Source organism: Chlorocebus sabaeus, chromosome X, assembly GCF_047675955.1.
Source record: "Chlorocebus sabaeus isolate Y175 chromosome X, mChlSab1.0.hap1, whole genome shotgun sequence".
NCBI lineage: Eukaryota > Metazoa > Chordata > Mammalia > Primates > Cercopithecidae > Chlorocebus > Chlorocebus sabaeus.
The window spans coordinates 47,442,597-47,455,742 of NC_132933.1; the positions used below are offsets into that span (position 1 = coordinate 47,442,597).

The following is a 13,146-nucleotide window of genomic DNA, read 5'->3' on the forward strand; positions in this document are numbered from 1 at the left end:
AAAAGTACAATTAGGTATATGCTTGCTCTTGATTAGCCCTTCTGGTTCTTATGGAATATGTTGTCTTACCTGATAGATTTATACTTTGTACTATAACCCCCTTCCTTGGCTGCAATTTCTTCTGCCATCCCGACGCATTCTCTTTCTCTCTCTCTCTCTTTCTCTCTCTCTCTCTCTCTCTGGGTGTAGCTTTCTCTCTCTCTCTCTCTCTCTCTCTCTGGGTCTAGCTTACTCTTGCATTTTCTTTTGCATTGCTCCCAAGTAGGTCAAAGGAGCATGATTACTAATCCTCCAACAATCAAAAATATTCTCTCTTAAAACACTTCCTATATATTTAATATCGGGTAGTAATTGGTGCCAGTTCACTGTCTTGTGGATCTTGGAAGGCTATGAAAATACCAGGCAACTATGATCTGTTCTTATCTTCCTGTATGAAGATGCTACTAATTCCACCTGTCAGTGGGACGAATGCTTTTTGCTGTTCTGAGAGCTTAGGTGGACTGGAATGGGGTCAGCCAGGAAAACTAAACTTAACTATTCCACCCCTTACAAAGAGCGCAGATTTGCAATATAAGTACCTTTGTGACTGTCTCTTACTGAACTAATATTTTACAAGTTAGTAGGAGGTAGTTTTGCTATATAAACGCCCAAGTTAACATCTGGGGATATCTTTCACCTCTGGGATTATCACATTTGCATAATATGATCTGGAGTGAAGTAGTGATACCTAAACCTAGAAGAAACTAGTGTATTTATTTAATGCTTAAGTTATCTGGGTACTCATTTCCCTCTTTAGTGGTGTATGTGTACATATGCACACACATACAAAAACCTATCCTGAGAAGGTCACTTTATATGCAGAACAATAATAGTCAGTCAGGATAGAAGTATCCCATTGCAATTTATATAATGTGATTCCAGTTATTTCTCACCTATGCCACCAGTTTTGCCTGAAGAGGCAATTAATGAAGAGGGAAAGAAGAAAAAGAAGGCTGAGAGTAGAGGAGGATTTGTTTCAGAAATAGAACAGAATGGGATGACATTAGCTCACAGTTTTTTACAGCTGAGAGCAGGATTCTGAACCCCTAGGATTGTTACCATCTTTCACAGTGGATGGTTGTGAAGAGAAAGGGTATATGAAAACATTCTAATCAGATGGAAAATAGTTAGTGATTATATTCATGAATATCAACAGTGGGAGCGAGAATCAGTAGATCATAGAATTTTCTTTCTAACTCATTGTTAAGTTTCCTGGTCAGTATTAGGAGGGATTCAATCTTACTGTTGTTCCAAAAGAAAGAGAGTATCATATGAGTCTCCCCAAGTTTGTGAAGATAAATCTCGATCATTTATATAGCGAAGCTATATAGAGGCAGGAAAAAAAATACTGGTTTATCTGGAATATTCAGGGTGCCTGGGAAGGAAAGTAAGGTGAGGAGGTAAACCAAACCGAACACCAATAACTATTTTAGTCAATCAATGTTTTCTCAAAAAAAAAAAAAAAAAAAAAAAACCAAGATTGTAACATAGAAGACCTGGAAGACGTGTCAGTGAAATTTACTCTTCTTTGATTTGAAGTTGCTGTCTATAGCCATACCACCCTGAACATGCCTGATCCCGTCTGTGTTTGAAACTGCAAATTGTTTCCTTTCTCTGCTTTGCCTTTCATAATTATGTACTTCACCAAATGAAACGATGCAAAATTTATATTGCTGTTTATCTGGAAATGTGGTAAACATGAAATGCGGCTTACGGACACTGAAGTGTTCACAGCCTGTTAACTTATCAATAGCTTTGCAGGCTTCCTCTGTCTTCAGCATTTCTTCTTGCCTTCTTTTACTTTCTGGATCATTATTCAAAATCTTGTTCCTCAACCAGGTCAGATGATACACCCGAAGTCTGTTCTTACGACCTAACAGATAAGAAAAGATACAGTATTTAAAATCAATCTTTCTTTTCATATATTAGAAGAAAAAAATGTAAAGATATTTTGCCTTTTAAAAAATATTTTTATTAATGTAAAAAGCACTTGTAAAAAAACTGCATTGCATCAGAATCTCCCATTCAGGGTTTGGAAATATGACAGATTATTTTAGTCTCTCAATTCCAAGAAATAGTCAAAGTATCTACCTATGTGCCTCTCTGAAGGGGATCTAAACCTTTTTTGGGACAGGGTTAAGCCTTTCACTATGCAGGCAAGATAATTACCATCCATTCACTTGTACCTTGACTATTCACTAAGTCATGACTCCTCTGGGGTTCAGAGACCTAAAAGCTGTCCCTGGTAGTGTGTGTGTACGAGTGGGGTGGCTGAATATTGACTGTTAAGGTATTCAGGGACAGCAGTATGGGTATCTTTGTATTCTGTCATTCCAGCATGCTTGTAAAATAGCTGAATAGTTTCATTATATATTCCTCCAACTAAATTTATCGTTAATATTAATTTCCTAATTGTAAATCCCATCAAATTCTTACAATTCAGTCAGGAAACACAGGACATGAAAAAATCACACATTTCTTTTCCCCTATATAGTGACTTTATAATCATTTTTTCTTTGTCATTTTTATGGTTTATTATACATGATTTCTAGGGCCAACAATAGGATTCTTACTTATGTGATTAATCTTTCATATGTTTTTAATATAACATTTTTGAAGTAGTGTTAAGGTTCAGATATCTACATTTATGTGATATGGTCTTGAATTATAATCCAAATTGTAATCCCCATGTGTTGAGTGAGGGACCCATTGGGAGGTAATTGAATCATGGGGGCAGTTACCTTCATGCTTTTCTCATGATAGTGAGTTATAAACCACAAGATCTGATGGTTTTATAAGGGGCTTCTCCCCTCTTCGCTTTGCACTTATTCTTGCTGCTGCCATGTGAAGAAGGACGTGTTTGCTTTCCCTTCTGCTGTGATTGTAAGTTTCTTGAGGCCTCCCCAGCCATATGCAACTGTGAGTCAATTAAACCCCTTTCCTTTATAAATTACGCAGTCTCATGTATGTCCTTATAGCAGCATGAGAATGGACTAATACACAACGGCTATTCTATTTCTTAAATGGTAAAATAAATTTGTGCTTTAAACTACTGAGTATCTTCTTATACTGATGTTCTCAGTACTGTTTGATGGAAAAGTATTCCACATTTGAGAGAAGCTCAAGAATTAGAGAAGAACACATTTAGATTAGAGGAAGTTGGATAAAGAGTAAAGAAATCTGTTATACAGATAAGTAGTCTATAAGCCACCCAGATGTTTTCAAACAACAAATATTACTTCTATGTACCTTAAACCATTATAAGCAACTGACTATAAAACATGATTTAAAAAATCATGAAGTCTGAGCATACCTCTAAAGGGATTTCTCCTCTAACCAAAACATAAAGCAAAGTTAATCATTTTAGGAATAATACACAATCATTAGTGTGCAACATGGCAATTTGTGCACTAATTATATATAAAACACGTTATATATAATAAAAATATATAAACTCATATAAAGTCTGTAATTAGCATCATTTCATTCCATAGACAAGCCATATTTTCTTACTTTTTCTCTCCTTTTGTCAGTCATCTTTTGCTTATAGTCAGCTTTAATATTGGTGCTTTCCTGATACTAAATGCTGTTTACTAATCACGATCACTCTTAACACTCATTTACTTGCTCTCTTGTATTCTAAGGTTCAGGCTCTGACTGACCATAACTAAGAAATTTAACTACTATTTGGAAAAGGTGTAAAGATCTTAATGGATCCAGTCTTGTTACAAACTATCTGTAGGCCCTTGTGATAAGGTTAAATACTAAGGACAAGTCTCTTTTATATCTGATTATTATTCACTTTGTTCTTTGTTGCTTCTAACACATCACAAGAATGAGACATGGTGGATGTTGATGCAGTCCTGTGCACGAGTGAAGGAAAATTAGAGATCTGAAGTTGTAGGAAGCTGCACTGGAGAGAACATGCAAGGATGCAAACGTTCTGGTTTTTCTTATCAGTAACCTAGGTTATGTACTTTATCATAAAAGGAAATTACTTTAAATTGTAAATAGATAAGAGAATACAAGTAGGAAAGTCTGGTGTCCTAATTAAAGGTTATATTTAAAGTGCTCTTCTATGAACACTTTCACCTGAGAAAGTCTTTAACCCAGTTTGCAGACTAATTAATCTTCATAATTACTCAGCTAATTTTAGTTCTTTAACAAACCTGAGATGGTAATCAGCAAATTGAGTGGCTCTAAGACTTGAATCTGGCGGAATGGTCGTCGCTTTATAAGTTTAGTAATGTCAGCCTTTCCACTTCTGTCCATCAGATATAGATTAGATCGGGTTCCCAACAGCAAATTGACTCCTGTTCATATATAAAAAGTGCTATATTAGCTCAGATTATTTTTCATAATTGCATCTATATTACTGTTTTTGCTATTCCAGTATGCTGATCTATGTAAGAATGACTTATCAGTTTAGGCTATATTGACCTCATACTGTGTAACTATGTACTCTCTACCAACAGAACAAATTTCAACGAAATACATAAAAATATAGAAGATAATTTCCTCTGGCAGTATTCCACTGGCTGGCATCTGGTATGCCATCTCACAAATGGAAATTTATGTATATCTTAGCACCCTTTAGTAGTGTTCTGAACTTTATCAAAATCAATCAACATTTTTGAAAATTATCATTAAACATTCTTAGTCTAGCACATGCAAAGAGTTCAATTCAGCTCATTTCTCATTTCTAAACATAAGTAAATGTTTGAATGTTTTTAAAATAATTATATGTAAGTAATTGTTTTTAAATTGAATGATTCTCTGTTCATGAATTTGTTAAAAATTTACCGTTGTCAAATGCCTGTGAAATTAATTCCTACCTTCATGTATCTCAATTTCTACACTCTCTTTTATTTGTTGACTGGCTCTATTGGTTCAAACATAAGCACTGTTTAAAGATCAAATAAGAGGACTGAAATAGAAGACAGAACTAAAGTTAAATTACACTTGAAACTACTATGGGAGCTTTTCACCATAAAGTGATATAGGAAATAACCAGCCAAGTAATGTAACAAGATAAAATTTCACAGTCCTCCTTGCACTTGGAGCATACCTGTGCTCCCTGAGCATAAGGAGAAAACTTAAGTGATTTTGCCTTCATTTTCTCACTCTATCATTAACCAGTTCTCTAACTTATGGCCAATGGCATGTTTAGGAGCTGCATCTTCTTCGAACAGGGGAATCAGAGAAGGAGGAAGAAGTATAGTCAATTTTTACCATAATTTTTTATTTTTCAAAATATAAAATTACAGGTTATAACAATGAGTTATTAGACATTAACTACATTTCTGGGCAGTTGCCAGACTGAAATATTCATGCTATCTTGTTGTTTGACACACTAAATTTGCAGAACTTTGAGATGATTTTTAAAAATTCTTTAATGCATATAATTACAATGTTTGTTACCATTTCTATTTTTAATTTAAAAACCTGTACTTTGTTCAATCATACATTAAGCAAAATCTATGAAACTGCAAGACAGGCTGGGCGCTGTGGCTCACTCCTGTAATCCCAGCACTTTGGGAGCCCGAGGCGGGTGGATCACAAGGTTAGGAGATCGAGACCATCCGAGCTAACACGATGAAACCCCGTCTCTACTAAAAATACCAAAAAATTAGCCAGGCGTGGTGGCGGGCACCTGTAGTCCCAGCTTCTCGGGAGGCTGAGGCAGGAGAATGGTGTGAACCCGGGAGGAGGAGATTGCAGTGAGCCGAGATAGCGCCACTGCACTCCAGCCTGGGTGTCAGAGCGAGACTCCGTCTCAAAAAAAAAAAAAAAAAAAAAAAAAAAAAAGAAAAAAGAAAAGAAATTGCAAGACAGAGGTTGTCAATTACTTTGGATTTCTCCCTTTCTTGCATTTATTTATTCTATTTCATTTATAATTCAGATTGGCTTGAGGTAAAATATTGTCTCAGCATTGCCAATGTGGTTATAATTCTTCTGAAACAAAGGATTTTAAAAAGTCTATCTGAATTAAGACATTATAGAAAGAACTTTCTCTACAAATTTCCAAGGCTTTTTAAAAACAAGATCCTGAAGAAATATTTCTTGGAATACCTCATAAAGTATCATATGTTGAACACTACCCTAAATTAGAAATATGAATCTTTTTTTTAAGTTTTATTAGTTTTTATAGGTGTATCACAATAGCCACATTTTTTTTTCTTTCTTTTTTTTATTATTATACTTTTAAGTTCTAGGGTACATGTGCATAACGTGCAGGTTTGTTACATATGTATACCTGTGCCATGTCGGTGTGCTGCACCCATCAACTCGTCAGCACCCATCAACTTGTCATTTACATCAGGTATAACTCCCAATGCAATCCCTCCCCCCTCCTCCCTCCCCATAATAGGCCCCGGTGTGTGATGTTCCCCTTCCCAAGTCCAAGTAATCTCATTGTTCAGTTCCCACCTATGAGTAAGAACATGCGGTGTTTGGTTTTCTGTTCTTGCGATAGTTTGCTGAGAATGATGGTTTCCAGCTGCATCCATGTCCCTACAAAGGACACAAACTCATCCTTTTTTTTTTTTTTTTTTTTTTTTTTTGAGACGGAGTCTTGCTCTGTAGCCCGGGCTGGACTGCAGTGGCCGGATCTCAGCTCACTGCAAGCTCCACCTCCCGGGTTTACGCCATTCTCCTGCCTCAGCCTCCGGAGTAGCTGGGACTACAGGCGCCCGCCACCTCACCCAGCTAGTTTTTTGTATTTTTAGTAGAGACGGGGTTTCACCGTGTTAGCCAGGATGGTCTCGATCTCCTGACCTCGTGATCCGCCCGTCTCGGCCTCCCAAAGTGCTGGGATTACAGGCTTGAGCCACCGCGCCCGGCCAAACTCATCCTTTTTTATGGCTGCATAGTATTCCATGGTGTATATGTGCCATATTTTCTTAATCCAGTCTGTCACTGGTGGACATTTGGGTTGGTTCCAAGTCTTTGCTATTGTGAATAGTGCCACAATAAACATACGTGTGCATGTGTCTTTATAGAAGCATGATTTATAATCTTTTGAGTATATGCCCAGTAATGGGATGGCTAGGTCAAATGGTATTTCTAGTTCTAGATCCTTGAGGAATCGCCACACTGTCTTCCACAATGGTTGAACTAGTTTACGTCCCACCAACAGTGTAAAAGTGTTCCTATTTCTCCACATTCTATCCAGCACCTGTTGTTTCCTGACTTTTTAATGATTGCCATTCTAACTGGTGTGAGATGATATCTCATTGTGGTTTTGATTTCCAAGAAATATGAATCTTAAACTCTGTAACAATCATAACCTAGTCCAATTGTGTATATATATTATATATTATATTATTTATATTATATATAATATATATTATATTATTTATATTATATATAATATATATTATATTATTTATATTATATTATATTATATTTATAATATATATTTTATTTATATATATATTTATTTGTGTATATATATGTAGAGACAGAGAGAGAAAGAGAGAGAGAGAGGGTCTTGCACTGTTGCCCAGGCTGGAGTGCAGTGGCATGATCTCTGCTCACCGCAACCTCCACCTCCCAGGTTCAAGCAATTCTCCTTGCCTCAGTCTCCCAGGTAGCTGGAATTACAGGCACCTGCCACCACACCCAGCTAATTTTTTGTATTTTTAGTACAAAGTTTCACTATGATGTCCAGGCTGGTCTCAAACTCCTGACCTCGTGATTCGCCTGCCATCCAAGTTAACTCAGGTTTAAAAGAAATATAATACAAAGGAGGGGGTTATCAATTCAAACATCCAACTGCACTGAGTGAAAAAAAATCAGCAAAACTAATTCTGAGTAAATTAACTACTATAAATATATTTTTATTTTAATGACTTGGTAAGAGTAAACAAATATTCTATGTCTATGATTTTCACAGGTTTGCTACTAAAAATATGTTCTTTAAGAAAACAAACCAAACTCACCCCACAAAGAACCACAGCAGATCTCAGAAGTGAACTCCTTTTCATACATGTGGATTAGTGGTTTTTTACATGAAGGAGAGACATAGCGTGGGTTAACATTGACTTCAGATGTTTGCTTAGGTGATTCCTCAGGTACTTCTACAAATCCAGCATATACTGCAAAGATGTAAGGGGAGATAATAAGAGAAATTACTAGTTCTGTGCCTGATGGATTATAGAAATTTTTTTTTAAAAAAGAAAAATCTGCACCTGATGGAGTTATAGAAAAAAAAATTAAATTACTCATCTATTCACCTTATATGCTACAGTGCCTCCACAAATGAGGCACGACTTAGCCAAATTTATTTTCTTTGGCCAGGTGGTGTGGCTCACACCTGTAATCCCAGCACTTGGGAGGCCAAGGTGGGAGGATCATTAAGAACCAGAGGTTGAGGCTACAATGTACCATGATCATGCCACTGTAATCCAGCCTAAGTGACAGAGCGAGATCTTATATCAAAATAAAAAACAAACAAATTTTTTTCCTTTTATTGTATTTTATTTTTTACTGAAAGTATAGTTTCAGTAACTCTGAAACCATCAGATAACACAAATCATGATGGTTAAAATACATTGTTGAGCATGAATATATTTTCAGTTACTGTGATTAGAAAACACACATAAATCCAGATAAGGGACTCAATTTCTCAATTGTAGTTCAAATTTAGGTACCATAAAGATTCAGTAAAGCATAGATGTTTTAAAAGCATATACCAATCTGAGTTTATTTCAACTGAATGTGAGAATAATAATTTGATTCCTAACAGATCATGAAGCAGTGGTTAAACACTATTTAATATGTGAACAGATAGTAGTATTTGGAGATTATATTGAACACACTCACAGATGGGACTGGCAAAGTTAGCAGCAGCAGACCTCCCAAAACCTTTGGAAGGAGATGAGTGATTGGCAGAAAAATCTGATTGTGTTGATGATTCTGATATGTCCTTATTGTCGCTCTCATCATCAGGTGCTGACAGTGCAGCACCTAAGTCAATGGCATTTGAGGCCTCATTTCCACCACCCGGCTCCTAAAAGAAGTCCAAAAACCGATTTTTATTTCATTAATAGGTTAACAGTAGGAGAAATATGCCTAGTGAGGGGTCATTTGGAAAATAAAATGCAAGATCTATAACATCTACATTCTTATAAAATCCACATTTACTAGAAAAACTCAACAATGTCATCAGAAGAGAGAGAACTAATCTATTATTGAGATGACTGATGGTACAAGTGAAATGCAAGGCGCTATAGGTATCCAACTGTACTATTTGGGACTTAACATTTGTGGAATTTTTACCATATATCAGCTACTGTGCTAGGCATCATATTTAGATCATATTTAGATATCTTTGTGAATCCTTACTATAGCCCAACAAGTAAGTATAATTATCTCCAATTTACTTATACAAATTTAAAATTTAGAGATAGTAAATAATTTATTCAGTCATAATACTAGTAAGTAGGGGAAGCAGAGTTTGAAGTCAAAGTCTGTCTGATTCCAAAGCATACATCCAGCTAGGCTATGCGAAACAGCCTCTTGAAAAAATATAAAGCACAGTGTGGGGATGTCTGTTCCACTGCTCTAAGGTACCTTCACAAAACTGAAAGCATGAAAAACCTGCAGAAATAATTTTCAAATGATAAAGAAAATGAAGGAAAATCAAACAACACAAATTCAAGAGTGTAAACATGCATCACTGAAAATGTAGCTGGCTTTCATCAACTTACAAAGAAGATACTCAAGGATAAAAGCCACAAAATGTGACAATTTATGTGGTATGCCCTGTCCTGTGGGAAAATATGTCAACTATTGTTGGTAAGTTCTTCTGTTGATAAGCTCATCTTTGTGTCTAAACAGCGATTCTTGGCACTAAGAGAGCTGTGCTGTTCTGTAAAAGACTGGTGTTTATGACCTTTTCAACCACAAAAACATGGCATGACACCATGTCCTTTTTAAATTAAAATGAAAGGAAGATCCACTTCCTCTATAAATTTCCAAAACATTCCTTGAGATAACTGGAGATAACCAGGTTTACTATGAAACTTACATTGGTATATCCTGTCTTAATGTCTTTAATTAATTAAGATAGATAGATAGATAGATAGATAGATAGATAGATAGATAGATAGATAGATGATAGATAGATAGACAGACATAGATATTTTCCTACTGGCACTGCTTTCCCATTAGAAACCATCCACGAAATTTCCTTCCTTCCTTTTTTTCTTTCTTTTCATCCTTTATGGATTTATTCCACAATTACTGTGTGCCTATCATATGCCATGTCCCAGGTTAGACATTGAAGTTGGGTGAGTTGGTAGACAAATAATCAAGCAAGGATTAGATATAATTCTTTCCTTTAAGAGTTCACAATGTAGTGTGAAAGCAAAAAAATAACATAACTAACAATAATACCGTAAGTACTAACTTGGAACTATGGACAAAAGTACAGAGGAAGGGGTATATAACTCTGCCTTGGTAAGTCAAAGTTGATACTTGATTTGGCCCATGAAGGATTACTAATACACCAGACAGAGAAGAGGTGAGGGGGCAGTCTTCCAGAGGAAACAGCTTGCACAGGAGCGCTGATTCATGAAAGAGCATGGCATCTCCAAAGCCAGTTTGTGTGACAAGAAAATAGGCTAGGGGAGTAGACTGGCATAATCTTTTTTCTGTCTGGAGTTCCACCTATGTTCTCAGATATCCAGATACTCCCCATTTCTCAAGAATGAGTTAAAATACCACATGGTCCAGAGAATGTTATCTGTGATAATTTCTATTGATGTAGCATCTGTGAACTACTTGAATATTTTAAACCTACTTATAAAGTCAATAAATGTTTTGCGAGCGACAAAATCATTGTATAAACACAGTATATTACTTGAATTAAAATTTTATGTTATCGGTTGCTCAAGAAGTTAAGCGTAGACTTATTACATGATGTAGCAATGCCACTCCTAGCTATATACCCCCCCAAAACCTGAAAGCAGGGACTCAAACAGATATGTGTACATCAATGTTCACAGCAGCGCTATTTACAATAACCAAAAAGTGGAAACAACCGAAGTTTCCATCAGTAGATGAATGGATAAACAAAATGTGGTATATGCATAAGATAAAATATTATTCACCCTTGAAAAGGAATGAAATTCTGATCCATGCTACAACGTGGATAAACTCTGAAAACCTAAAAAGTGAAATACGCCAGACACAAAAGGACAAATATTGTATGATTCCACTTATACAAGTTACCAAGAAAAAAAGTGGAATAGAGGTTATCAGGGGTTGGAGGACGGGGAAACAATACTTATAGAGGTTATCAGGGGTTGGAGGATGGGGAAACAATACTTACAGAGGTTATCAGGGGTTGGAGGACGGGGAAACAATACTTAATTGTTTAGTTTGTTTGGGATGGTAAAAAAAATAAGTTCTGAAAATGGATAGTGGTGACAATCCCACAATATTCTGAATGTAATAAATCCAACTTGTTTGTACACTTAAAAATGGTTGAAATGATAAATTTTATGATATATATATTTTACCACAATAAAAAAACTCAGAAAAAAATAATTGGCTCTGATTGGAGTGATGTCAGTAAGATAGCTTATTGGTGGCACCTGGTGCTTGTCCGCCTCACAAAAAAGGAAAAAGAGAATGAATAAACAATTAGAGTTCAACTGGTGTGTCTAAGGGAGAGTGCTGAAATGCAGTGATGGGGTGGTGAGGTCACTGTATAGCATGGAATCTCAAAATGGCAGCAAAGAGAGGGAAGTGAGGTACTCTGCTTCTGCTGCCCCATCTCCCCTACCATGATCAGCTCAGAGCCCGGAAGGAATTCTCCTTATTGGGAAAAGGTAAGCAGAAGACTCTCATCAGCCCCAATTGCCACTACAGACAACTGCAGTACTTACTACAGGAGAATCTCATAGTCCTGACAAGCCCTTGAGTTCAGTTTGGGAAGGTGCCTGAAATTCATGTGTCTGCATTGCTCCAGATAAGGAGCAAAAGTTGTGTATTTCCCAACAAGCTGCTGCAGCCTGGTGCCATCTTAAATCTAGAGCCACTGCTGAAGTGCACTATGTTCTGGGGGCTAGTAAACACTGTGCCTCTCCAGTCTTGCCGCTCTACTGTCATTTCACCAAGCCCCCATTGATGGCTGAAATGCTGTGACCCCGACTGCTCAGATCTTGGGCCCAGGAAAGGTCAGCCATAACTCCAGTACTGCACATTGGCAAAGCCAACTCTAGGCCGGCTTAACTGCTGTGCACTTGCACCCTTGACCAGAAAAACAGCTCAGCAGCTCTGATCCCAGTAAGCCAGACCCCAAGCCAGCTGTCCCACCCTGTGTGACCACACTCTTGCCCAGAGAAGTAGTCTGGTAGCTCAACCCTGGAGGGCAAATTCCTGAGCCACTCAACCCACCGCATGTGCACTTTTGCCTCTGGCCTGAGAAACAGCCTGGCAAGCCCACCCCTGGCAAAGGTGTGCCACCTTTGCCACAAATTTTTGCTGCCTGGGCCAGTGAGGTACTAGCAAACATTGCTAATGTATATTACAGCATAGAGACCACACTGCTGCATCTACCCAGAACCAAAGTTAATGCACCCCACCCAACCAACACCCCAAGACCCATCTATGGAATAAGTCTTTCCTTATGAAAGCTACTCCATAACATTATAAGAAGCAATTGCTCCACCAGATGGACAGATATCAACACAAGGACACAAGAAACATTAACAAATAAGGAAACATACTTTCAAAAGAACATAGTAATTCTCCAGTAGCAGACAACAGAAAAGAAAATGTGAAGTGCCAGAAAAGGAATTAATAATAATGATCTTAAAGAAATTCAGCAAGATACAAGAGAATACAGATAGACAAATCAATGAAATTAAAAAAAAAATCATGATCTGAGTGAGAAATTCAACAAAGGAATAGATATCATTAAAAAAAGAACCAAACAGAAATATTGAAGATAAAGAATTCAACAAATAATATTAACAAATACAATACAGAGCTTCAACAGCTGACTAGACCAAGCAGAATAAAGAATTTCTGAACTTGAAGTCATGTCTTTTAAAATGATTCAGGCAGACAAGAAAAAAGAGAAAAGAAAAGAAT

General features: G+C 36.8%; 1 protein-coding gene across 5 annotated transcripts in view; it reads right to left on the reverse strand.

Moving 5' to 3' along the window:
- The window catches only part of NRK (Nik related kinase), a 135,487-nt gene that overhangs the window by 16,882 nt on the left and 105,459 nt on the right, over window positions 1-13,146 (reverse strand). For all 5 annotated transcript variants that reach the window (XM_073013493.1, XM_073013494.1, XM_037988987.2 and 2 more), the window contains exons 20-23: window positions 8,866-9,052; window positions 7,983-8,138; window positions 4,209-4,352; window positions 1,754-1,912 (exon numbers count right to left, since the gene is read on the reverse strand). In XM_073013493.1, coding sequence (XP_072869594.1) covers window positions 1,754-1,912; window positions 4,209-4,352; window positions 7,983-8,138; window positions 8,866-9,052 — 646 coding nt within the window. The remainder of the gene's footprint in view (window positions 1-1,753; window positions 1,913-4,208; window positions 4,353-7,982; window positions 8,139-8,865; window positions 9,053-13,146) is intronic.